We start from the raw sequence: 23,957 nt of genomic DNA on the forward strand, positions 1-23,957 counted from the left end.
CGAACGGAGGGAGAACGACCGGAATAAGGAGATCGGCCGATTGGGATGAGACAGTAAGCCGGAGTCAGCGGGGACGAACGTGCGAAGCGCTGAGCGCCAAGGCCTTATATCAAGTGTGGCTGAGAATGACTCCTGCGCCGCCCACATTTCTCAAGCATCCTCTGTTCACGTTTGTGTCCTGCAGCACCGCCCATCGCCCCCGACCTAGCATCCCCCCAGGCCTTTCCCATCTTTGTCCTAACTTATCCTTATCCCACCGACGCTTCTGCCGCCGCGCTATAAAGACTCTCCTCGACCTACCCATCCTTGCTTCACTCAAACCACCCGCTCCCAACCACCTCCGCTCCTTCAGCACTCATCTCACCTTCTTCGCATCGCTCCACCTCGATGGATCGCTTCCTCGCACCCCAGAGTCCCGAGGCATTGGCCCACACCCATCTCACGTACGTCTCTTTCTTTTCGGCGCGTCTGTGGCGCTCCATCCTGATTTTCCACTCCCCTGTCCAGCGAGAACTGGTTTACGTGGGACCAGGACCACCCATCCCTCGACGAGACGTTGACGTCGGGCTGCGCCACATACGAAGCATTCAAGAGATATCTCAATGGCGCCGACCTCTACCTTGTCCCGCGGACACGCACGGAGCTGGAGAGCGTCCTGTGAGTATATGCGTAGTGTTCTCGTCCCGTGCACTTGTTGACCGTATCACAGGCGCAGATATGCATACGATGCCATCCACAACACCATCGCCAAGTCGCGCTCCCAGCTCGAACGGGGCGGTTACAGCAGGGTAGGTGTTTCAATGTCACCCCACAGCATCCTTGGCGCAGGCTAACCACCATTTATTCAGATGTGCCACCTCGTCGAGACCTCAATCAGTAAGGTGTTGAACGAAAACGACAACGCCACAATACTGCTTGATCTCCACCGCCCGCACCACGAGTCGCGGTCGAATGGCCTGACGACAGCGACGCGTTCCATCAGGATCAAGTAGAGGAGCTCGCGCAGTTTTTCCGAGGTTCTCGTTCGTCCGTCCGCTGTCCTGTCCGCTGTCCGCTGTCTACGCATCTGTACCACCACCTGCACTGTTGAGCTACCGAGCCAGAGTAAAGTATTCTCCGTCGAGTTATGTAATTCGTACCTGTACCATACCACCGTACCATACTGTCTGTGAATGCCACCGTCGTTGGAGATTGCTAATTGACTGCGAGTGTGATTTGCCGCAGCGAAACGCGCGCAGTGCAACTGGTTGGGCGCCACGTGGTCGTGTCTCTGTCATGACGTCGCTTCGGCACTCACCGAGCAGACGCCGAGGGCAGAGGCAGAGGAAGGCGACCTCTGGCAAAAACCACGAACGTGCGCAAACTGCCAGACGCTTCTCCGCTTGCCATCTATCGCCTCCTGCCATGTCTCTCTGCTACTAGATGTACCTTAACAGGCCCCTCACCCTCTAGAGCTTGGAATAATTCCTCCGTCGTCTCCCGCCATGCTAGAGCTCAGCATATTGCCTCTCGTCCTGCTCAGTCTTGTCTGCAGCACTCTTGCTATCCCCGCACAAGCACCATTCGAGATACCGCAGGGAGGTATCGATAATCTCACGAGTAAGTGGCGCGATCAACGCTGCGCATGTGCTGCAGTCGTCTGACTGTGGTCCGCACGCTTGCGGGTGCCAGAACCACCACGGAAACTTCAAGGGCGGTTTCTCCACATAACAGACATACATCCAGACCCTCATTATCGCGTTGGATCGTCGGAGAAGAAGGCTTGTCACCGGGGCAAGCCCAAGGAGGGCAAGGTGGCCGCTGGTTTCTATGGACATTCGTACAGGTGTGTACCAAGTGTGTCTACCCGGAAGACCTGCAAGAAACGTATTCATTTACCCTAGCGACTGCGACTCGCCCTTTTCATTGACCAATTATACCCTCGAATACCTGGAGCGGGAGTGGGCAGACGAAATAGACTTCGTGATATGTAATCATCCTGTCCCTTCGTATGGTCATACTTCGATGCTCATCCGGCCTACGTTGCGTAGGGACTGGCGATAGTGCGAGGTATGGTCAACTAAACCTCAATAGTCTGGATGGACCGATGGACAGGACAGTTTGCCAGGCATGACAACGACCGCAAACGACCCCGGACGACGGCGGAGATATATGCCCTCAACCGAGTCATGGCGAAGCGGATGGAAGAAGTCTTCGTTCGCCGGGGCATTCCCGTGGTGCCAAGCATCGGTGCGTTTGCGTTCTGCGCAGAAGTTCGTTCCATTTCCCGCTGAACGCATTTTGCCGCTCCCTCCCACAGGCAATAATGATGTCTGGCGTATGTAGCATCTTTCCTGTGTGGCTAACCAGTGCTGACTGTGATGCATCGCTTTTATAGCGCATGTAAGTTCAATAATTCGTGGTAGAGGGGAATGCTGAGTTTGAGTTCTACGCTAGAACATCATGATGCCAGGTGAGCAGGGCACTGGTATAGGGTGTTTGCGAACCTTCTTACCTATTGGCCAAACTCAATGCTCGACGACCAGGTCCCAACAGCATAACATCCGAGTTTTCTTCGTACGTGCCGTTCGGTTCGCGTGCTACAAGACTTGCTTCTCAACGCCATACTAGGATATGGAGGTCATTCGTTCCCTTCCCTGCGTATCAGGTGTTCCAGCGTGGGGGCTATTTTTCGGTGGAGGTTATCCCGAACTCTCTGGCTGTCATCAGCTTGAACACCATGTACTTCTACGATTCAAACACAGGTGCGATTTCCCCACACTCATATGTCATGCACTGTATTTTGACTAATCGCCATGGCAACTGAGCAGCTGTGGGAGGCTGTGAGCTCTCCGATCCTCAAGACCCCGGGAACCTCGAACTCGACTGGCTGGAAGTGCAGTTGCGTTTGTTCCGGGACAGGAAGATGCAGGTCCGGGATCGGAACAACGTCCGATTGGCTGAATCATAATTGACTGCATCCACAGGTCTGGCTGTCGGGACATGTCCCTCCATCCTCGCGAAACTACTTCCCGGAATGCGTTAGTGCCTCTTGCTTGACGATTCTCGGGATGACGGCAACGTAACTGACGTTCGAACAGCACGTTCGATATGTAGAACTCTCCCTCCGGTACCAGGATACAATTCTGGGGCACGTCTACGGTGTGAGTTTCTTCATGTCTCTTTCTCCGACATGCACTCATATGACCATCGGTGCCGAGTATAGCATATGAATATGGACCATGTAAGTGCGACGCAGTTGCTTCTTGAGGATCGTGCATTAACAATGCCATTCAGTTCTTCCTTCTGGACGCCCAGGCACTTTCGGAACGTCGCAACGCCTCATTGACATCCGGCAACGAGGCTACCGTACTCAAGCACAACAAGAAGGAGCTATACAGACTTTTGCTCCAGGAATTCGCGGACGTGCCGAAGGCCGAGAATCTCGACCATGACAACTATGGAGTCGTCAACGTCGCCCCTTCACTTGTCCCGACGTACCTGCCTTCGTTCCGAATCTTTGTGTACAACACTACGGGAGAACTCTACGAGCCTGGGGATCTCGGTGAGGATGAGCAACGAGGGCTCGGGAGCCGTTCGATGAGGGACATCGCAGACGCACTCTGCACCGAACCAGAATACCAGAACACCTGGCGCTGTCAGCTCACGCAGCCGTGGAATTCGAATCCGAAGTCGCCATCGCGGACGAACGCATTGTGGACGCCACTGGGCTTCGCGCAGGTGAGACTGGAGCTCGATCTGCGGCATATCAGGCACGCAGTTGTTGACCGCGGTGTGGTCTGATACATTGCGTTTGCAGTACTATATGCCGGACCTGGACGAGGCGACGGAGGAGGACAGCCCGAAGTTTAAGCTGGAGTATCTGACGTTCCCGGTGCGCGCACTGCACCCGCCCGCGGCTGAGGAGGCCGAGAATGCGACTGTCGCGCGCAAATTCGCCTATCCTATCCCGAAGCGGCACCTGCCTCGCTCGCTGCGGAACAGCACGGTCACCAAGTCGAAGAAGTACGCGCCGTACGGGCTGGAGGACCTGACGATCCCGTCGTGGACACGGCTGGCGCGGCGGCTCGGGCGGAAGAAGGGGAAGGGGTTGCGGCAGCGGTTCAAGGAGTTCATGTACATGGGTGGCGGAGAGGCGTAGGAAACATGTTTTGTATTGTGCTGGTGTATGATTAGTCCAAGTGTGTTCCTGCGGCGGATCAGAGTGATGCGGGCTGTGGGACCCGGACGCGGAGGAGGCCCTGGAGGGCGCCGGGCTTGACGCTGGGCGTGGCCTTGGGCGTGGGGGACGTGTTGCCTTGACCACCGACGACGTTGTGCATCGCTGCTTTCTTGCCATCTGAACTTTCCACTCCTTCCGTTGTCCGTCGGGGCCCAAAGCGGATTTCTATCTTGTATTTACATCGCTGGGAGGACTCGGTACTCGGGGGTCTCGCTGCTCGCATCCGCTTCGCTGTGCTGTACCTTGCTCGCCCGGCGGCACCAGAGATAGGATCACCCATCATCTACCTCTCTGCCTCCCGTGGTCTTCTCCTTTTTACTCTCACCCTCGCTGTCTTCAGCTGCTGCTCTCCTTGATCTCCTCCTTTCGTTCGCGCACGGCTGGGCCGCTTCAGGATCTCGAATCCGCCACACCACAGTCCTTACCCTCCCCAGTATCTATATCTACTTATCTGCATGGCGGCCGTGAACCTCCAGATGATGGCCGCCAACGTTCCTTTCGACTTCCTCCCGAATGCTCACCTGCACTCGCGTTCCAACTCTGTCTCCTCCTCCTCCTCGCACTCCCCCAACTCTCGCCCTCAGTCTTCCCAGGGTGGCGGCATCCTGCGCGCAGCGGCCGTACTCCCACCCTCCGCCGAGGACCTCTATCGCGCTTCTTTCCATACCACCAACTCCTTCGACCACGCTCGCAACACCTCCGACGCCTCTCTCTCCTCTGCCTACTCCCTCGACCTCGCCACCCCCGCGGACTCCCCTCCCAATCACAACATCACCAATCCCGCACTCAAGGGCCACTTGCGTCAGACCCACATCCGCGCCCGCGTCTCGGCTTCCCCCTACCCCCGTGACACGGAGAGTGTCCATTCCTCCTCCAGCGAGACCGAGGACATATCCATGTATCTCGCCACCACCGGGCCCGAATACCACACCATGTTCGCGGGCCCGCCGCAGACGATGATGCCCAACCCTGCCGAAATTATGCACGCGCCGCCCCCGTACGGCAGGATGACCCTCTCCCCCGATCATGCGTTGGAGAAACTGGCCGCGAACGTGCGGGCTGCCACGACGACGAGTGCGTCAGACAGGGCGAAGCAGATTTTTGTCCAGGCCTGGTACGTCCCTTCTCCCACCCATCGTATGATGTTCAGAGCCGTTCAATGCCCGTCTCCTATCTTTCACGTCGTGTTGCGGTCACTGTCGCCACCCCCCTTACCCCTTGCCCTTCCCTTCTCTGTCGGGCAGGTTGACAGCAAATTACTCGCCGTACCCCGACGGCAATGTCCCTCGTCAGGGCCTCTACTTCTCCTACCGCCGGGTCTGCGATCAGTATGGCATTCCACACATCAATACCGCCACGCTGGGCAAGGCAATACGGTTATGTTTCCCCACTATCAAAACGAGACGTCTGGGAGTCCGAGGGAACAGCAAGTATCACTGTACGTCCCGCCCTTGTACTTCGATCATGATTCTGTCGGCGCTTGATTGACGCCACCGTGCCCTGCCTGACAGATTGCGGCATCCGTCCTGCGACGTCCGCCGAGGCAGAGTTCCTTCAGGATTACATCCGCAAGTCGAACAACAATGCGGCGCAGCAGGCCGTCAATGCCGCCCGCATGTCAAACGAGCAGGGCGAGGGCATGAACCGCGGAGGCTCCGACGAGGACGAGGAGGACGAGTCGGAAGGCCCTGGGTCTGGGAATGTCTCCAAGCGCAATTCGCTGAATTTGTCAAGCGGCGCCAAGGCCCCTACGTTCCTCGCTGATGAGAAGACTCCCACTGCTGCGACTCTGCTCTCGCAAGCCCAGGCCACTCAGCGGCCCGCGAGCACCTTCCCCGTGCAAGCGCCCATACGGAGACATACCGGACAGGAAGGTCTACCGGTGCCCTCGCAGCCATCGCCCTCCGGGAGCGTACCGCCGTCGATGCCCATCATGAGCGGAAGCGCCGCTACTTCCGTTCGTCAGATGCCGAGCTTCCCGTCCATTGATGAGGCTGTCGGCGCGAACTCCACCACGCCGCAAAGCATCGCCGCCCGCGAGGTTTGGACATGGTTCCAGGACCATCTGGATGCGCTCTTGGATAGCGTGCGCACGTTCCGGTTCGACCAGTTCGAGATGCATCTCCGGTCGTTCTGGTCGAGCTTGTCCGGTGCCCATCGAGAAGTGGTCCATGCGCCGGCGGTGGCCGGTCTGATGGCGAAGGCAGATGCAATCGTGTATGATGTACGTCTTTCTGACCGCCTCGCCTGACGGAGTATAACTGACCATCACGGCAGGAAATTCTTGAGATGCTCCGGTCGCAAATGCTTTCGCCCATCTCGCCCGCGTCCCTAGCGGGCCTTCGCCAGCTAGCCGACAAGATGGAGAAGATTCTCCTTGTGGCCCTCGACACGTACGGGAACACGTTTGTTGAGCCCAAGGTTGAGTTGGGCGCGCGGTTCGGCCATCTCGTTTGTGAGTGACAGTTTCATGATGGTGTTTCGAGAAGGCGCGGCTGAGCTCTATTGCCACAGTGCGCTTCCTGGACATCTATCAGGTCACTCAGGCGCTCAACACTGTTTTGACCAACCAAAAGCAGTTGCTCGAGATGCGGAGGTCATGGCAGAAGATTGACTTTGAGTCTGTGCGGAACCAGTCCGCACTGGTGTGCAATTGCAGACACGAGGATCTGGTTCAGCTGCTCGAGGGCGAGTTCGTCCAAGTGCTTGAAGGCTTGAGCAAGAGCCAGGACCCAGTGCGCGACGTCATGGCTTGGGCGGACAAGTGCTGTGAGCGTCTGATGGGTGGTCGTGGTGGTAGTGTTGAGGACCGGACGACAATGAGCTCGCGGAGTGTACTGATCCGATGGGGCTATGTAACAAGCCAAGTCATGCGAGATCTGGTGAGCATATGTGCACGACACTGCTCGTTGTGCGGCGTGCTGATCATTGATTGGCATTCAGACTATCCGTAGCGACCCCGCGTTCGGTGCTTTCCAGATCCTCAAGCTGTTCTTGGAGTAGGTCGATCTCGGTAGCTATGTGTCGATCCCTACTCACGACTGTTCCGCGAACCTTAGTGACTGGATTGCGCTCAACGTCCTCCGCAATGTCGCGTTGTCAACGAACTCGGTCGCCGCGTCGGTGGAGCCTGTCATGCAACAACAATTCTTCTCACTGTCCCCCATGGCAGGACAGGAGAGCTTCACCAACACGACCTTGGACGTCCGTCCAGCGCCTTCCATGGCCCACACGCCAACGACGTCCAGCATGCTCGCTGCCCTGCAGGCAGATACATTCAGCACTGGCACCCTCGACCCTTCGGCCACGACCTTCGGTGCTGACGCCTTCAGCTCCCTCAGCTACCTCGACAGCGCATCATCACAGGACGACGCGCTCACCGTACACACCACCGGTCTGTCGTTCTCCGACTACGGCGCGAACAGCTTCGACGTGCCCGCATTCACGCCGCAAGATCTCGGCATCAGCGGGTCTGGTACGCCGCCATCTGCGAGCAGTGAGCCGGAGAACGAGTCCGAATCCGTCAAGTCAGAGTCATAACTGGGAGATATAGTTGTTTGGGATCTGCGAACGATATTACTACTATACCCTACGATCTGCCCTAATACCTGTCCGTTTGCTCTCCTGGCTGTTAATTATTGACTTTTGCCTGCTGTATTCACGTCCCCTAAATCCAGTATATGATCCTCCTGTCGTCTCACCCGAATGTATCCAATCATCACCAGTCAATTTACTGGACGCTCCCTGACAATTGATGCCCAGTGTGAGTGAACTCGACAATCTGGAACGGAAGTATGGAGATGCGATTGCGAGCGGTGAGCGTAGGATATGTAGATGCGCACGACAATTACACAATAATTAGTCCACCAAGTACTACCCAATAGACCATCCGTAGCCACATCGCTATGCCTCGACTTCCTGCTCCTGTACACTCTCCAGCTCCTTGTCGACGGGCTCAGTAGGGACGCCTAACGAAAGACCGGACTCTACAGCGGGCGTAGGTGCAGGTTCAGCAGGCCGCTCTGCACCACCGTTGGGAGGAATGCCCTCAGATGAGGGCACCTCGACGTCCGCAGACTTCCCAATCAGCTTGCGAATCTCCGCCTCGGCCTTGGCCTTGTTCTCCGCGGTGACACGCGCCTGGTTGGCCTCGAACCACGCCTTCTTCGTCTTAAGGTCTTCGATGACACGCGGCACATCCGCAGTCGACGTGGGTGGGGGTATTGAGAGCGAGAGGAGCGCAGTAAGGGTGGGTAGGGGCACATGCAGCTGCCCACCGGCGGCCTCTGTACCGTTTGTCTCTGCTGGTGTCGAGTGCTTCGCATGACCCTTCTTGCCCTTCTTCTTGCCACCACCAGCGACGAAGTACGCATCCTCCTCCTCGCCCTTCTTCTTCCGCACGACCACGCCCTCCGGAGCGGCCTCGACTTTCCGGATGTCGAGCTTGGGAACACCCGCAACATCAGTCTTCTCCGTAAGGGGCTTCTGGTGGGACAACGTGGCCGCCGACGACTTGCCAGAGAAGTGATCGATGAGAGTCTGGCAGTCCTCGATCTGCGCTTGGAACGCGGGCACCTCGGCCTCCTCGCGAAGACGGTCTGCGATCTCCTTCTTCTTGGCCTCCTCCTGCGCCGCGCGCTCCGCACGTTGACGCTCCACGCGACGCGCGCGGTCCTCGTTGAGCTTCGTGTAGAATTTGTCGTTCGCATCCTTGTAGTTCTGTGCAGACTCGCGTTTGCGGTTGTACAGCTCGTCGAGTTGGGCCTGAATTGCCGCCCGCTCATCCATGAGCTTGCTCCGGCTCGCATACGCCTCGTCGCCCTCTTTCTTCAACTCGTCAAGCTCAGCCTTGATAGCCTCGTACCGCTCCGATGCGGCCTTCGCCTCCGGGTCGTCGAGCTCTTTGCGGAGCTCGTCCGCCTTCGCGCGCTCAGCCTCAATGGCCTCCTGCTCGGTCTGGAAACCCTCCACTATCCGCCTGCTCCTCTTGCACTGGCTGATCTCCTGGAGTGCACGCTTCTCATCAACGAGCTTAAGGCTGCCGGACTCAACCTGCTTATCCAGATGCCTGGCCGTACCATGAGAATGGGAAGAAGGTCTTCGTGGGATGGGCGTACCTGATGCGTTCATCGACCTCAGCGACGGTCTTGTAGGGTATCTTCGCCTTAGCGGCGTTGAGGTCTTTAACCTGCAGGAGTATGAGTAACGAGTGTAAATGTGTATAGGCGTATGCGCGCACCTTCTTTTGAATGCCATCCTGGATGCTCTTCAGTTGCTCGATGACCTTGCCCCTGGCAAGCTTACTTGTGGACTGCTGCCCGCGAATGCCGTCGAGCTCGGCGCGGAGGGCGTTCCTCCGCTCGTTGCCAGCACCACCTTTTTGGCTTAGTGCAATCTTCTCCCTGACCGCATTCTAGTGCACGGGGACGGGGAAAGGAGGTTGTATGAAGCTTCTCGAAGCAGAGCATGGTTGACACGAGGACATACCAGCTTAACCTGGAGAGCGTCGATCTCAGCTTTGATTTTGTTCTGTTCCGCCTCGTAGAGCGCCTTGTCGGGCTTGCCAGAGCTGTACACGACATAGGTGAACTCCTGGACCTCGGAGGTCGTGACAGCAGGACTGGCAGTGCTGGAGGGCGTGGCGGATTTGGGCTTCTTGGCCGCACCGTTCGTGGGGGCAGACTTAGACTTGGGTGCCATAGCGAGGTGAGCAGAAGGCGAGAGGATACGAGGGAGGTGGTGGTGGATGCGCGAGAAGAGATGTGTCTGGCGTGAGAAGGCAATGGTTACGGTCAATTCCCCACTCCCGACGCGTGACGTGGCTCCCCGACAGCCGCGAACGCAGAGCGCGCGGATGTCGCGCCAGGCACGCTGCTAGAACATTGCAGGCGCGGATGCGTATATAACAGTAGAAAGCAATATACATGAGAGACAGAGAATGATAGTGGTGGCCGACAAAGATGTAGAAAGTACAGTAACAGATGCAATGACGAAGGGTACGAGCGAGTTGTGATCAGAACACGAGCTTTTGGTCCAGGAGCTGTATCTCTTTACAGCACTCGTCATACGTCTCCCGGTAGTCGTCGTCCTTCTCCTCCTTCTCCCCGTCTTTCGGCTTGCTCTTCTTCTTCTGGTCTGGACAAACCATGACACAGCTCGTTGGCCGCTTCGTCGCGCTTGCGTGCCCGAGCTCCTCTTTTGACGGGACGAATACAAATGGGATGTTGGCATCCTCAGCCATGACAGGCAGATGTGAGATGATGTCGATGGGAGTAATATCAGCGGCAAGGATGAGGAGGCTAGGGCCGAATAAGTCAGCAACTCAAACTACGCAGGGAAAGTAGGACATACCCCTTCTCTCCCTTCCGGATGGCCTTCACAACTTCCTTGACACCACGCTTCACTTGTCGCTGCTTCGAAGCTATGGGAGACCGATGAGGAACAAGTGTGGGATGCAACGACGCAGACGCGACGAACCTTTCTTGATAGTTTTGTGGAGCTTCTTCAGCATCTTCTTCTGCGCGAGAGGCTGCGCTATTGGCGAGAGGTCCTCCAGGGGGATGACAATCTCCTCTTTCTCCTTCTTGGTCTTCTTCTCCACCTATGCCACAGGTTGAATACGGGCTCCATGTAGGGCAACGAAGTTAAGCACCTTCACAAGCGCAGCGTCCTCCATTTCAACATCGTCGTTCCTCTCGATCGACTCGTGGACGGTCTCAGTGACCTCCTTGCTCTTCTTTTCCTTCTTCTCCTTTTTCTCGGACTTGTCCTTGGCCATAATAGCGGTAGAGATTGGAAACGCGAGTCAGGACAGACAAGGAGGTGGCAGCAAGGTTTGTGAACAGTGAAGCTCAAGTTACTGCAGCAGTGCAGGCGAAAATGCGACGGCAGATTATTGCGATCACGTGATATACCTTCGCCCTTCCAACGCGTCTTCCAAACAACCTTCATATTCCAAGTTTACGTCGAACTGATGAACTTGAAGTCGCCGTGTGGCTAGTGCAGCTGGTCTTCTCACTAAATGATCTCTCACTTGGCCATATTTGTTCCCCGCGATTGCAAATAGCCGTCAGGTAATGCTAGCGCAGGGAGCGGAACGCCGCCATAACTCTTCCTCGGTACACAAGTACAGTTTTGAGATCGACAAAACACCAGCTTGGTACTTTGTATGATTGTTCGTCGTAACGCACCTCCAGAACCGACGGGGAACTGCGGCAGCTGCGCCGCGGGCACGCGGTGGGGACACTGGTCGATAGAGAGAAGTTCTGCGTCTCACTGCCATGAGGAGACCCGACCACCTTTTCGAGTTTCTCCGAGCAAGGGCGGGTATGGAAGACACATGCGACATGTGTCCAACCCTTCCTGTACGAGCGACTGTACACGCGCGCGCATACTTCGAGCCATATTCGCTTTGCGAACCTGTGCGGGGGCACATGTCGTCTACTCCGGACACACGGTATGGTCGTCATCCAGTGCACAGTTCGCATTTCGCGACACAATGAGATGACGCAGAATGTGCCTGATCTCCATGGTGGTGCGAACGTTACTCATCTCGGTGTCCGCGGAGGCTATACCAAGCTTCGCATAGACGGGCAATGCTCGTTCGGTGTACTGAGACGCACTCCGGGCGGAGTCGGGCGAGGGGTTCCATCCCGCAGGTCGCAAGCGAGGCTTCCAGTCAGTGTGGAGGTGCAGATAGCATGGTTGCTGCTGGACTGAGGGAATGGAGATGAGCTCAGGGGAGTCGGAGGAGGATGCTCTGGACGGTGCGCTCAGTAACAGTTGGGAACGTGATTGGAATCAAGCAATGTAACCGTTTTCGAGCGGCCTCGGTAGCATTGGCCACGTGGTTATCGGGAGTGGTAGCCACGCGCTCTTGCCTCTGCACGTCCATATTATCTGTACTTAGACACCGCGCCGCGCTGCCCTCCCGCCCCCCGAGCCCCGCCGTCTCTGCTGCCATGTCCTCGTCGTCCGCAGACAGCGACGTTGCCTCTGCAAGCGCCAAAAGGGCGGCCGAATCGCCCAATGGAAGCACCGCCGGCGGTCCCTTTCAGCCGAAAACGTCGTCTCCATCCATGAGCTCGAGGCAGACCCCCGTAACACCACTCGCTCCTCTTGAGTTCCTCCAAAACCACAGGCGGGGGTCCATCACAGACCCCTCGCTGCACGCTGGCCCGAGCCCGCCCACCTTTGCTGGAGGTCCCGCAGCATCAAGCATCTCGTCGCCCTTCAGACGTCCCGACTCCCCCGCCACAAGCTTCCCGCCGCCGCCAGGCCACGAGCCCCGACGTTCCTTCTCTCAGACACGGCCCTTGTCCCCCTACAAATTTGGCGAAGCGTCTGCTCAGCCAGGGGAGAGCCCGAGCGCACACCTTAGACGTGTTCTCCGTTCTCCCTCAGCAGACACCCCAGACCGACGCACACCTACCCAGGCGATGATGGTGGACAGCGGACGAGAGGGCGGACAGGCGGGTGCCGAGCGCAACGGGAGCGAAGGTGAGTGTACCGCAGGCAGGTTCGAAACGACCAGAACATTGGGTCTGAATCTATCTCGCTTCCCGCGTCCGTATATGAGCAGCGCTGGACAGGGCAAAGGGGAGCGACAGGATGGACATCGACCGGAACGAGAACACGCCGCAACATGGGCCTGATGCACGCGGAGACGGAGCTGGCCGCGAGATGGAAGACGTGGACTACGACGGGCGGCGACAATCTGTAGTAGCAGGTGGTTAAGCCGCAGTTCTGGTGCTGCACGGTACTCACACATGGACTTCTGCCTGCAGGCACGAAGCGCAAGATATCGTCCGACAAAGGCGTGTACCCGGCTGGGAAGGGCGACATCGATCCCCAGCTGGTGGGCGCGGACGGCGGCAGGGAGCTGGCTGAGCCGGCGCCAAAGCGGCGAGGGTCCGCGATTGACACGCAGAGGATTGCACAGCTGAGCTTGTACGACCGACGAAATTCTGTAGATGCGCGGGCAGCAGGCGGGGGTGCGTGGTGGAATGACAGACGGGACTCGACGTCGTCTGCATCAGCATACACCAGCACGAACGCGAACACGCCTCTGACGACCGGATACACGACCCCCTCCTCGGCAATTCCCGGCGACTCGCCACATGGCCGACCTCCTGGCGGCATTGCAACTTTCGCGTGGCCTGCCAATCCTCCCCCGCCCGATCAGGCTGCCCCTCCAGCCATGCAGAACGAGCAAGCTGTTCATATGCAGGCCCCTCCTCCCTTCGACCCCCTCACCTCCGTCATGCCTCCCGTCTCCTTCGCGCCAGATCGTCGAATGTCTGCGCCCACCATTCCCCCCGACGTCCTCCCCACCCCGCCCGCCACGGGCCCGACCCGCGCACTCCGGTCACGTTCCCGCCCACCCTCGCGTGTCCGGGGCGCCGACCCATCAGCCGCCAACGCCGCCCAGCCAGTCCCCAGTGGCAGCACAAATCCCGAAGATGCCTCGTCCTCCGCTCGTGCCTCCTCAGAAAAAGCACCCGGGTCGACCCCATACTCGCGCTCGCCAGAGTTGCGTGTATCGCACAAGCTCGCCGAGCGTAAACGGAGAAAAGAGATGAAGGAGCTGTTCGATGAGTTGCGGGACCAGCTTCCTGCGGACCGGGGAATGAAGGCAAGCAAGTGGGAGATCCTGAGCAAAGGTGCGCTCTCGCATATGCGATCGGTTCGGCTAGAATACGAGTTGACGTGCCGTCATAGCCATCGACTTCATTGTCAACCTCAAGCAGAGCCATCAGGACATGGGCAGGGAAATTGAGATGTTGCGGCACGAGCTCGAAAGCTATCGCTCAGGCATGCCCCCTCCGTTTGCCGGCGCACCTCCGCATGGTGTCGTGTACGGCCACGGACCACCCGTAGGCGTTCCTCCATATCCTCCCCCGCCACCCGGTGCCCCCCACCAGCCACCACAGTCGCATACGCATCCCGCAGGCCCTCCAGGACCGCCCGGTGCCCCTCCTTCCGGGCCTCCACAGCATCATCCACATCCTCTCCCTCCCCACACCGCTCCTCAGCAGCCTCTCTCCCGACCTGGTTCGTCCCAGAACATGTACCCGCCGGGCCCGGGCCCTGCACCACCGTCGCAGCCTCCCACTATGAACGGCAACCCCGCAGGTGCACCTCGCACGGAGACTCCGTCATAGGCCCGCTCTGCTTCTCATCTTGCAACTGTATCGATATCATGTCTTTTTTGTTTCCCCTCGAGGGTCCACTGTCGTCCGACCGTAGGTGCTATCTTATGGTATATCTTCATGTCTTTGTGGTTCTGAACGATCGCGCATAGAGATGGAGAGGTTTCTTGTACCCGTCCGCGGAGCTGGTATTATGTTTTCGTGTTCTCGCATTATCTTGCCCTCCTTGTTGCTGCGACCCATAAGTATTTCCCGGTACGACCGACTGGTTGTGGTGGTATCGGGGCATTGGACATTATCTTCCATATATTTCTAGACCGGACTCGTCCTGTTCCACTACGATGTAGTCCAGACAACAGCGAATACAAGAGCACTCAGTCATACCCGCATAGACCAACATGTGTGTTGTTGTTCTCTGCGCGATGGCGTCGGAGACAAATCAAGGGCGCAAGGCCATGCATGCATAAGGCAATGAAGTAAGCGCGGGCGGCTCCGCACTGACTGCACGCTGCTTGCACTTGGACCACCACCTACACCAGCCTCAGCCTGGTATATACCATCGTTCGGCCTCCTTCACTGTGTGCCGCCGCAACGCTCGAGACTTGCTTAGATCTACGCATCTGCCTGGCCCCCACTATTTACGCTCAGATCGCGTTCCTATCCACCTCACGGAAAGGCCGATATGGCAAAGAAAGGCGCCCCTACTCTATTCAACCCCAAGCCTAGCCGACCTACTCTCCCCAAGAAGGAGTCCCCAGCGGCGAATACGCCTTCTCCAGGCTCTTCCCAGTCCCTACCGAATACTCAGTCCCAACCCGAGACCCCCAAGAAACCCCCAGTTGCCACCGCCTCTCCCCGCCCTGGGCCTCCTCGTCCTGCGCCACTGCGCCGTCCTCCAGTGAAAACTGAGGATGAGACCGCACCACAGATGCCGGAAGGCCCCTTTTCGGAGTACCGGCTGGTGTCGTCGAAGCTGAACGGGTGGAAGTACGACATCATGAAGTTTGACTCGCGGAAGAAGGTCGAGATCAACGACTGGGCGAAGCCGGTCAAGCTGAATCGCAAGGACATGCACCGCGACGACTCGGCCGCACAGGGCCCGAAGCAGGCTGTCGCGCCGATGGTCGGGTCGGATGGGAAGCTGGTCATCGGGGCGGACGGGAAGGTGGTGATGGTCGACGCACAGGGGAAGGTCGTGCGTGACGCGGATGCTGCTGCTGCGGCAGCTGCAGCGGCTGCAGACGACAAGGGCAAAGAGAAGGGGAAGGGGAAGAAGAAGTTCCAGAAGAAGACGCGACAGGTGTTCATGATCCCAGAGGAGACGCGGCAGCTGCGGCGGGAGGAGAAGTACCCGTGGGTGATCGAGGACGCACAGAAGACGGAGGTGTGGACGGCGCAGATGGAGGAGGTGGCCAAGTCGCAGACATATGCGATGTTCATGCCGGCCGCGGGCGACGTCTTCAAGTTCGTGCCCGCGCACCGGTGGTACAAGTTCCGCAAGCAGCCGAGCCACCACATCATCCGGGATCTCAATGCCATTGAGAACTATGTACGTTTGCCTCTGAATGTCAGTTGTAGTACAGCTGCACATGCTATGCCCTGTAGATGTCCAAGGCACAAAAGCTCAATGCACGAACGCTGTCGTCGCTCGTTGCCAAGACCGAGGAGGCCGCTGCTAGTGGATCATCGCTCGTTCACAATGTGGGCCAGAGTCGCGGTCCCGGGGGTCGCAAGTTGCGCACAGTGGACAGTGGACCTTCAGATCTGTTTGGCGATGATGAAGAGGAGGGTGTGGATTCCAAGCGCAGAGTTAAGCGAGAGCTTGGCCAGGAAGGCTTCCTTGACGAGTTGGATTTCGAGGAGTCCTTCGCGGATGACGAAGAGAAGATGGAGGCAGATGATAAGGAGGATGACGAGACGAAGGAGCTCGAGGTGTGTTCTTCCATGCACTCCACTTCTACTCGGCTAATCTGTCTACTGTAGGAACGATTGAAGAGGGAGTATAAGACCGCGAACAAGCTTCGCGAGGGCTACATTGACGAGTCTGAGTCCGAGTCCGAGGATGAGGCAAAGCTCACAGGGGCTGGAAAGAATCTCCAGAAGACCCTGAAGAAGCTTGAGAAGGGCGGTGGTTACGAGGATTCGGATGATGAGAAGAATCCATACGCGAGTTCGGTACGTCCTAAACATGTTTCGCCGGTGTCCCGTGCTAACTATATGTCACAGGAGGAAGAGGAGGAGGAGGAGGAACCCCCCCAAGCACCGACCGGCCCTGCCATCCTACCTCCTGAGCCCAAGCCGGGTACACAACGATCTGCGTCGCAGACCCCATCCACCGGCGCGCCTCCTGGGGCCAAGGTGAATGGACAGGCGCCCATTTCCGTGAAGACGGAGATTCAGTCTCAGTCCCGCGCTACCTCCCCCGTACCGAACCATGGCGGCCACTCCATCGTCGCGAAGCGTGCCACGAGTCCAAAAATGCCGAAGCCAAAGACGGGGATCCCGAGCCGTGCGGGAAGCCCGCTCGCGAGTCCGAATGGCGCATCGCCGCCAGCGAGCCGTGCAACCAGTCCTGTGGCGGCGAATGGTGCCGCAGTGTCTCCCGGTGGCAAGCTTCTGAAGCGCAAAGCGACAGAGGAGGGCACGACGACCGCCACGGACGGGGCCCCGCGCCCGAAGAAGCGCAAGGCCCCCGCCGGGGAGCTCGAGGACCGCATGGTCATCGACTGGCTGCGCAACACGCCGAACGCGACGACGCGCGAGTGCATCCAGCACTTCACGAAGTACCTGACGGACGAGGCGAAGAAGAGCAAGTTCACGGCGCTCGTGAAGGAGGTTGCGCAGTTGAGCGGAGGTGTGCTCATCTTGCGGCCCGCGTATCGCGGGACGGCTCCCTCGCCGGCCCCGACCCCGGCTGCTGCTTAAGCTATTAGTTTGGCGCTGTAGGGTTGTTGGGCGTGGGGACTGTATTGTAGTTAAAGTGGTTGATGGTGTCTGTTGTTCATCTCCCACATCGTGCTTCTTGAATCGACTTTTGGCTGCGTATTAGCAGAGCTGACAATCGCGGATTATCTGGTGCATGCGGAGATGATGTAGATAGCGGTGTACAGTATGTACTGCCTGCTGACTTGCGAGTTAGATGCGAGGTTATAGCAACGTCTCATGCATGCACGCGAGCAAGCGACGTACAGCCTTTGAAGTGTGCACCCGCTCCGAGCGTAGAAGCGAGTTAACCAGCTCGTGTTGGCGGCGTGCGAGGATTAGACGATCTGTTGCCTTCGTAGACACTGCTCTGTGACAGTAGATGATCAGCCGTTGATGCGCGCGCCGGGCGGGAGCAAGTGAATGCAAGAGGCGGCAAATGCTGGCCATCCTGACGACATTCCGCGTCAAGTTCTGCATGTCTGAGAAGCCGTAGCAGAAGACGCGGCACCAAGGCTGCATTCTGAGGTGATGACGGGCTTGGAGCCGCTGCATTGTTGATACGGGTTCCCTGCCGGCTCGGCGGGGGAGCAACAGGGGTCTCTGGGCGTCGTCGCTGGCAGCATCAGCGTTGCTCTCTGCTGGATAGGCGGCCGTGGCTGGGTAAGTTGTACAGGCGGAGGTTGAAGATGACGAGGATTGTTCGGGCAGAGGACGGCGCGGACATCGTCGACTCTCGAGGGCGAATTTGATGGGTTCTCGGCAGTGGCCAAAGAAGGAAGCCAAGCGACCATGTGGGGAAGGAGGCTGGCCGGAAGCGGGCGCGGCAAAGGCAGGCCGAGTGTGATCGGGCTGGCGTCTGCAGGTTTGACGGCGAGGTGTTAGCCTCTGGTCCATCCGTACTGCCTGTCCGATCTATAAAATCAACACGCCATGCTAGCCCTCCTCGTCCCCCCTGGTCCCCCTTTCCATCCGCCGCCTTTCTGCGACTCGCAACCATGCCCTCCGCCGTTCGTTCATTACTATTTCTCGCCGTCGCCGCCCTCTCTGCAACAGCTAGTCCTTACGAACACCACGACCACGACCACGCCGCTCCCCGTGCTCTCCCCGGACAATGGTTCCACCGCGAAGAACATCCCGCCTACGCCCTCTTCCGGCGAGGCGACACTGACGGCATCACTTACCCTGAAATCGGCTCTCAACGTTCGTCATACCCTGTCCATTAGCCTTCTATGCATCGCTCTAATCGAGCTTCTTTGCCCCTGCCCGAACAGAATGGAGTGCAGGTTTCCCCCAGGACAACGATGTGACCAAGAACCTTCCCCAAGCATGGCTCGACGCCCTCGACGCCGCCGTCAAAGCTGGCACTATCCCTGACATTCCCGTGTCGACCTCCACCGGCGGGAACCCGACTTACCCTCAGGGCTTCGACCCCAACGGGCCCACCGTCTGCTCTGCCACCTACAAGTGCGTCAACAAGGAAGACCTCTGGGACGCTCCAGACGGTGTCTTCGGCTCCAGTTTCGACGATGGTCCTCTCCCGGTATGTCGAGACCATTTTCGTTCCGAGGGCCTCGGACCGGTCCCTTTATTGACGCTGTGCTATCCTGTGACAGACCTCGATGCCGCTCTACCAGTTCCTCAAGGAGAACAACGTGATCACAACCCACTTCATGATTGGCTCCAACATTCTCTGGAATGCGGACGCATTCAAGTACGCGTTCGAGACGCTCGAGAGTGAGTGCTTCTTGTGGCGCGGCATGTGGTCCCAGCGTTGACAGCGCAATCACCGCAGGCGATCTGGCCGTTCACACCTGGACCCACCCGTACATGACAACGAAGACCAACCAGGAAGTTGTCGGTGAGCTCGGCTGGACAATGGAGCTGATTCACAATTCGACCGGCGGCCGTCTTCCCAAGTACTGGCGCCCGCCCTACGGTGACTCGGACGAGCGCGTCCGTGCCATCGCTAAGGAGGTCTTTGGTCTCAGGACCGTTATCTGGAACCAGGAGTACGTTGGCGTCTTGCTACCACCCACGCGGTCTCGACTGACCGACCGTTGTTTTTAGTTCCGAGGACTGGAGCATCTCCACCGGCGGCACTACTCGTCCAAAGGTTGACGCCGAGCTCAAGCAGTGGATCACTGGTCCCAAGTCGCCCGGTCTCATCATCCTCGAGCATGAGCTCACTAACGACACCGTCGGGGCGTTCATGCAGGCGTTCCCGCTCATTGCCCAGAACGGATGGAAGTTTGAGAGTGTCGCTCGTCTCGACGGCGGCAACCCGTACCAGAACTCCGCCGACGACACGTCCGATGTCACGCCCCAGTCTGTCGGCGTCCTTGCTGCATCGTCCTCTACGCCCTCTGGGTCGTCCTCCGCAGGATCCCCTACAGGATCCTCCGCTGCCAGCAAGCCCTCCGGTTCTGGCTCCGCAACTTCCGGCTCTGGCTCTGCGACCTCCGGAAGCTCGTCTGCGAGCCCCAGCGCCACTGGCGGTGCTGCTCAGGATCACAGCAACGGTGCCATGTCGCACCTGTCGTGGCAGTCCGCCGCATTGACGTCCGCGCTGAGTGTCCTCGCAGCGGCGTTCGCGCTCTCATGATGATCCTGCACGGTCTTCCCCTCTTACTCGTGCATTCCACGGCTGTTGTTTGATTTGGTTGGCGTACGGACCTTCACAGTGCTTATTACTATAACGGCGCGGCATCTCCTGAACATTGGATAAGAACCCACCTAATCGCACACCACTACCGCTTCCTTCTTGTCTATCTTCTCTTCCCCCTACCTACGGCGGTGGTACTTACACAGATTTTAGTCAGATAGCCTCTCGGTTGTTGGTCGGCTCTTCCGCGCCCGAACTGCATCTCAGACTTGGACTGTTTCCGTAACGTACCATTACGACCCGGACTCGCTCCCTCTCTCACCTTCTATGTACATCTTCGGACACATACTTACGACCTCGTCACGGCCCTGCGTATCCTACCGAGGGAACTCGTAATCATATCCGACGTGTCGCGCACATCGTCCTATCTATCAGCGTGCTTACCACCTTCCACATTCTTTTGTGTTTAGTTCAGGCAAAGTGTCCCTGTAGTGTAGGCCCCTTCTATGAATGTAATCACTGGGAAGCCATCGTCAGCTGGCGACCTCCCTGTCAACGTGTGGTGTTTGGGCGCGGTTTTACTGGGCGTCGGCGTCGGCGGCGTCCCCGTGGATACCTCGAGGTATACGGTATACGTACAGGCCAGGAGTTCGAACGTTCTACTGATATCGATGAGTTGTGCCCATCCGGATATTCAGTGAAGTCCGTCTTGGCCGGTCTCGTAGCGATGTTCGGGGCTGCACATGAGCTTGCTTGACAGGAGCATAACCACCGCGAGCCGGGCTGTCGTTCCTGGAGATGAAATCAATAAACAGAGATGACGTCGGTGTTCTGAAGGTGAGAAGCAGCAGCTTGGCGGCGTCACAACTGTACACAGCGATCTCATTTCACAGATCGGAGGACCCGCGCTGATATGAACGGACTTGACTCAGGGGATATGTAATTCCACAGCGTTGGTTCCTGAGGTTGATACTACATGGACCTACATGCCGAGCACCGCGGGATGCAATGACGATTAGTCGGGTGTCGAGGACTCTGAGCAAAAAAGGCTGCGCAGCAGGCACTGGCCGCCCAGGGCCCGGCAAGGGAGTGCGGGGAAAACGTGACGTATACTTAGATACTTTTGAGAGAGATAAGATTAGATTATCTAGACTGGGGCTGGGAGATCTCGACGGGCCTCGAGGCTCTCCAGCGCGCTCGGCTCGCCCGCCACAGGAGGCTTCAAGTTGGCCCCGCCCCTCATGTTCTTGTCGCGGATTTCTGCATCGGAAGAGCGAGGCCCCCTAGCTGGTTCTTTGGAAGCGGGCTGGGCGAGGCGCAGGTGTTTCAGCCGCACTGTCGGCACTAGTGCGGCACGGGCGTCGACCTCTTCTTGGACCGGGCCCGGGTCAGGCGCGGGCATGCATGCAGTATGTGCATGGCTCGAATCTCAGAAGCCTCGGTGAGAGACTTTGAAATGTTTGATACCTCTCTTACGCCGCGTCGTCGTATAGTGAGGCCGGAGAAGCAGGTCCTTGTCGGGACCAGGCTACGAAGGCCGGTTCGATTGAACCCTGTGCGCGCACTGAGGTGTCGCGGATCCTTGGTTGGAACAGTGCGTGGTCTCTACGTCACCGCTGCTCGTAGGTAGGTGGTCGCTGAGGCTTCTGCTTCCCTGGGCGCGAGGCTGTTGACAATGCTACACTTTGCGCAGCTATACCGGACCGTCGGCAGCCAATTCAGGATAACTGCACGTTGTAGTCTAGATCTGACGTCCAACAATGACGACGTCCCAACGACTTCCATTCATGGCGCAAGATGGGATGCAGTTATAGAAGACCTCCCAGGTACCCGGTCCAATAAGCGACTACAGTCGCAACGTACTGGCTCCGGTGGGTTCATCCTGTTGAGTGCTCGATAGCGTTCCTGACTACTCATCCTCTCTCGGTTCCGCCAATAGTGATCACCAACCACAACGATGGTACATTCCACACGGGGGTGTCTCTGGACTCATCCAGGACGAAAAACAAACTGGCTGCCACGTCTACCTCTACCTCGCCTCCGTCTCTTTCCCGTCGTTCCCACTGAAGGGCTCCCCTCCGCCTCCTCGCCCACCGCCCTTCTCTCCCTCTACGACGCCAGGCAAGCCATTAACGTAGGTGATAAATTATCGGCAACGAATATGAAGCGATGAAGGTATGGGTTGTGCGAGCAACAGCGGCAGAACGAAAAGCGCGCGCTGTGCTGCGTCATGAAGATGTCGTGGCCGAAGCCTAATGTTCGAAGATGGTAGTGCGGATCGAGCGCGAATGCGGATGCGAACGTATGCGCGGTGCGGATAACCGTGATTCGGGACCGTGTAACGGGTATAACCGGTGTATCTGCCGAGAAGACCAGCGGTTAGCACGAACTGGACCCAGGACGGGCGGTGAGTACATCTGAACAAAAGACACTTACGATGTGGAATGGGGTAGCATATCTATGCGATGACGCAGCCGCTGTGGTCGCCGCTGGTGCCGGTGTCATCGCGGTCAACGAAGACCTCGACGGTGGGCTCGTCGACGGGGATGGGAGAAGCAATGGTGAAGGCGTCCATTGGTGAGGATATGAGTGCTTAGACGGTGCGGAAGGTCTGAAGAAGGTGGGGTAGGAGGAAGCGCGGTCGAGGACTGTGCTGCCGTCTCTCCCAACGGCTCGCGGCCACTATTTATGCCCCTTCATGCCCAGATCTCGGTCAATGTCTTCAACGCCCTCCACCCCGTGCGCCATGAGCTCGTCGACGAATCCGGCGAAGACAATAAGACGCGGGAGCACGTGCAGGTGCGGCCGAGTTGCCCAAGATCCTTGTCGCAGATGGGCTTGTTGTCTGACGGTGATCTACAGGAAGACGTCCTGCGCTAGTCCAGGGACCCAATTGGCCGGCAACCCATGCTCTCGCCCTCCCAAATGTCCCGCCTTCCTTCCTGTTCTTCTCTACGTACATCAAGCGCCCGTGAGTGTGCGCAAACAATAACCTGCATCGACGCTAGCCACATATTGCCCTAATTTCATCCATTTTCATCTCGTCCCGGTCCCGCTGCACCCGGTCATATCAGTGCCATCGCATCCCATACACGCGCTGCCCGCCTTTGTCACGACGAACTTTGACTGCGCCCACTGCGACGACATTGATTTTGGGCGGTTCCGGTGAGACCGCCTTATTGTTATACGAAACGCCTGTTCAACCTCGTGCAAGCGGCCCAAGGCAATAAGAAGCATATCGTGCAATCAATCTTCTGGGGATCGGCCCGGTGGTGATTCCTCTCCTGTTGGCTCCCTTGCCAGGGGCTGGACTCGCCACCTCTTGCCACCCAGGGCAGCCGCGCGTCTTGTTTGCAAGGGACTCGAGATCTTGAGAGTCCAAGTAAGTGTTGTCTTCTCTCAGGCACCGCGCTCCAATAGTTGCCTTGTATGTACTGGACGTTCAGGCAGATCACTACTGTATCGCGAGACAGATCGTCTTTGATATCAAGAGACAGACATGTTCGAGTATGTGCCGGGGTGCAGACAACATACAGTACGGCTATGTACAAACGTCATATGTGCAACAACGTACACTCGCACAGACCGAAACATCTCGTTCGTTACGTCATGAAGTCATTATGAGCGGCACAAGGAGGAAAGGGAGGGAGCGCAGTGCGCGGTGCGGACTCGGGGATATAGGAATGGAGGACTCAAGGGTGGAGGAACAAGCCCGTATGTAGAGGGCGCTGGTGGCGTGTATGGCGCCAGTGTGTACTAGGGGAACGCAGACCCAATAAGATAAATGCAACAGTAAGATATGTACCGGGCAAGGGGAGAGTGGATGCAGGATGCATAGATGAACGGACGAATGAGGGGGATGGAGGACGAGAGCGAGAACGGGGAGCAAAGCACTACTGTATCCGAAGTGTCCCAAAGCAACATACGAGCGAGCGAAGACGAGCGAAAGCCGTGAGATCACAGGGTAGTCGCTCAGAAGTCCTAAGAAAGACGAAGAGACGTGAACGGGGCGAGCGGGGAGCGAGGACGCAGAGCACAGAAACATCGTCTGTGCGCG

At 57.9% G+C, this 23,957-nt stretch overlaps 8 protein-coding genes across 8 annotated transcripts; 6 read left to right on the forward strand and 2 right to left on the reverse strand.

Moving 5' to 3' along the window:
* The first annotated feature begins 144 nt into the window (after positions 1–144).
* Positions 145–1,196, forward strand: L226DRAFT_529520 (uncharacterized protein). The gene is made up of 4 exons (XM_067679626.1): positions 145–443; positions 508–657; positions 710–788; positions 849–1,196. Exons 1-4 carry the CDS (start codon positions 388–390, stop codon positions 990–992), a joined length of 429 nt encoding a protein of 142 aa, XP_067541643.1. The 5' UTR covers positions 145–387; the 3' UTR covers positions 993–1,196.
* Positions 1,197–1,324: 128 nt separating this feature from the next.
* On the forward strand, positions 1,325–4,409 carry L226DRAFT_128544 (uncharacterized protein). Its single transcript, XM_067672244.1, has 16 exons — positions 1,325–1,599; positions 1,672–1,825; positions 1,884–1,969; positions 2,031–2,049; positions 2,108–2,229; positions 2,300–2,317; positions 2,378–2,382; positions 2,437–2,452; positions 2,526–2,556; positions 2,611–2,744; positions 2,811–2,911; positions 2,967–3,020; positions 3,081–3,143; positions 3,206–3,223; positions 3,277–3,720; positions 3,800–4,409. Exons 1-16 carry the CDS (start codon positions 1,485–1,487, stop codon positions 4,139–4,141), a joined length of 1,722 nt encoding a protein of 573 aa, XP_067541644.1. The 5' UTR covers positions 1,325–1,484; the 3' UTR covers positions 4,142–4,409.
* Positions 4,410–4,677: 268 nt separating this feature from the next.
* On the forward strand, positions 4,678–7,762 carry L226DRAFT_452295 (uncharacterized protein; the record flags this gene model as incomplete). The annotated part of the gene is made up of 7 exons (XM_067675052.1): positions 4,678–5,336; positions 5,467–5,660; positions 5,734–6,446; positions 6,500–6,677; positions 6,737–7,104; positions 7,166–7,221; positions 7,282–7,762. The coding sequence occupies 7 exons, from the start codon at positions 4,678–4,680 to the stop codon at positions 7,760–7,762; spliced, it is 2,649 nt and encodes an 882-aa protein (XP_067541645.1).
* A 48-nt stretch (positions 7,763–7,810) lies between these two features.
* Positions 7,811–9,980, reverse strand: L226DRAFT_608374 (uncharacterized protein). The gene is made up of 4 exons (XM_067685919.1): positions 9,710–9,980; positions 9,462–9,635; positions 9,340–9,410; positions 7,811–9,290 (listed from the first exon to the last, which is right to left on the reverse strand). The coding sequence occupies exons 1-4, from the start codon at positions 9,920–9,922 to the stop codon at positions 8,126–8,128; spliced, it is 1,623 nt and encodes a 540-aa protein (XP_067541646.1). The 5' UTR covers positions 9,923–9,980; the 3' UTR covers positions 7,811–8,125.
* Positions 9,981–10,105: 125 nt separating this feature from the next.
* L226DRAFT_499051 (L30e-like protein) lies at positions 10,106–11,088 on the reverse strand. The gene is made up of 4 exons (XM_067677701.1): positions 10,875–11,088; positions 10,700–10,823; positions 10,574–10,643; positions 10,106–10,521 (listed from the first exon to the last, which is right to left on the reverse strand). The coding sequence occupies exons 1-4, from the start codon at positions 10,998–11,000 to the stop codon at positions 10,236–10,238; spliced, it is 606 nt and encodes a 201-aa protein (XP_067541647.1). The 5' UTR covers positions 11,001–11,088; the 3' UTR covers positions 10,106–10,235.
* A 1,026-nt stretch (positions 11,089–12,114) lies between these two features.
* On the forward strand, positions 12,115–14,762 carry L226DRAFT_529526 (uncharacterized protein). The gene is made up of 4 exons (XM_067679627.1): positions 12,115–12,721; positions 12,804–12,950; positions 13,009–13,884; positions 13,943–14,762. The coding sequence occupies exons 1-4, from the start codon at positions 12,184–12,186 to the stop codon at positions 14,383–14,385; spliced, it is 2,004 nt and encodes a 667-aa protein (XP_067541648.1). The 5' UTR covers positions 12,115–12,183; the 3' UTR covers positions 14,386–14,762.
* A 117-nt stretch (positions 14,763–14,879) lies between these two features.
* On the forward strand, positions 14,880–17,533 carry L226DRAFT_529528 (Rap30/74 interaction domain-containing protein). The gene is made up of 4 exons (XM_067679628.1): positions 14,880–15,922; positions 15,979–16,305; positions 16,357–16,548; positions 16,600–17,533. The coding sequence occupies exons 1-4, from the start codon at positions 15,056–15,058 to the stop codon at positions 17,296–17,298; spliced, it is 2,085 nt and encodes a 694-aa protein (XP_067541649.1). The 5' UTR covers positions 14,880–15,055; the 3' UTR covers positions 17,299–17,533.
* A 760-nt stretch (positions 17,534–18,293) lies between these two features.
* L226DRAFT_519088 (glycoside hydrolase/deacetylase) lies at positions 18,294–19,900 on the forward strand (the record flags this gene model as incomplete). Its single annotated transcript, XM_067678570.1, has 5 exons — positions 18,294–18,498; positions 18,570–18,838; positions 18,912–19,032; positions 19,091–19,307; positions 19,366–19,900. The coding sequence occupies 5 exons, from the start codon at positions 18,294–18,296 to the stop codon at positions 19,898–19,900; spliced, it is 1,347 nt and encodes a 448-aa protein (XP_067541650.1).
* Positions 19,901–23,957: the final 4,057 nt, after the last annotated feature.

This window comes from Lentinus tigrinus (assembly GCF_003813185.1).
Source record: "Lentinus tigrinus ALCF2SS1-7 unplaced genomic scaffold L226scaffold_2, whole genome shotgun sequence".
Taxonomy (NCBI): Eukaryota; Fungi; Basidiomycota; class Agaricomycetes; order Polyporales; family Polyporaceae; genus Lentinus; species Lentinus tigrinus.

Coding starts and splice junctions, on each gene's coding strand:
- L226DRAFT_529528 (XM_067679628.1), top strand. CDS start 15,056: ATGGCAAAGAAAGGCGCCCCTACTCTATTCAACCCCAAGCCTAGCCGA. Junction 15,923..15,978: donor TCAATGCCATTGAGAACTAT/GTACGTTTGCCT, acceptor TATGCCCTGTAG/ATGTCCAAGGCACAAAAGCT. Junction 16,549..16,599: donor AGAATCCATACGCGAGTTCG/GTACGTCCTAAA, acceptor TATATGTCACAG/GAGGAAGAGGAGGAGGAGGA.
- L226DRAFT_529526 (XM_067679627.1), top strand. CDS start 12,184: ATGTCCTCGTCGTCCGCAGACAGCGACGTTGCCTCTGCAAGCGCCAAA. Junction 12,722..12,803: donor CGAGCGCAACGGGAGCGAAG/GTGAGTGTACCG, acceptor GTATATGAGCAG/CGCTGGACAGGGCAAAGGGG. Junction 12,951..13,008: donor GCGACAATCTGTAGTAGCAG/GTGGTTAAGCCG, acceptor TTCTGCCTGCAG/GCACGAAGCGCAAGATATCG.
- L226DRAFT_608374 (XM_067685919.1), bottom strand. CDS start 9,922: ATGGCACCCAAGTCTAAGTCTGCCCCCACGAACGGTGCGGCCAAGAAG. Junction 9,411..9,461: donor AGGATGGCATTCAAAAGAAG/GTGCGCGCATAC, acceptor ATACTCCTGCAG/GTTAAAGACCTCAACGCCGC. Junction 9,291..9,339: donor GAGGTCGATGAACGCATCAG/GTACGCCCATCC, acceptor TGGTACGGCCAG/GCATCTGGATAAGCAGGTTG.
- L226DRAFT_529520 (XM_067679626.1), top strand. CDS start 388: ATGGATCGCTTCCTCGCACCCCAGAGTCCCGAGGCATTGGCCCACACC. Junction 444..507: donor TTGGCCCACACCCATCTCAC/GTACGTCTCTTT, acceptor TCCCCTGTCCAG/CGAGAACTGGTTTACGTGGG. Junction 658..709: donor ACGGAGCTGGAGAGCGTCCT/GTGAGTATATGC, acceptor ACCGTATCACAG/GCGCAGATATGCATACGATG.
- L226DRAFT_128544 (XM_067672244.1), top strand. CDS start 1,485: ATGCTAGAGCTCAGCATATTGCCTCTCGTCCTGCTCAGTCTTGTCTGC. Junction 3,021..3,080: donor GAAACTACTTCCCGGAATGC/GTTAGTGCCTCT, acceptor ACGTTCGAACAG/CACGTTCGATATGTAGAACT. Junction 3,721..3,799: donor CGCCACTGGGCTTCGCGCAG/GTGAGACTGGAG, acceptor TTGCGTTTGCAG/TACTATATGCCGGACCTGGA.
- L226DRAFT_499051 (XM_067677701.1), bottom strand. CDS start 11,000: ATGGCCAAGGACAAGTCCGAGAAAAAGGAGAAGAAGGAAAAGAAGAGC. Junction 10,644..10,699: donor CCACAAAACTATCAAGAAAG/GTTCGTCGCGTC, acceptor GGTCTCCCATAG/CTTCGAAGCAGCGACAAGTG. Junction 10,522..10,573: donor ATCCGGAAGGGAGAGAAGGG/GTATGTCCTACT, acceptor ATTCGGCCCTAG/CCTCCTCATCCTTGCCGCTG.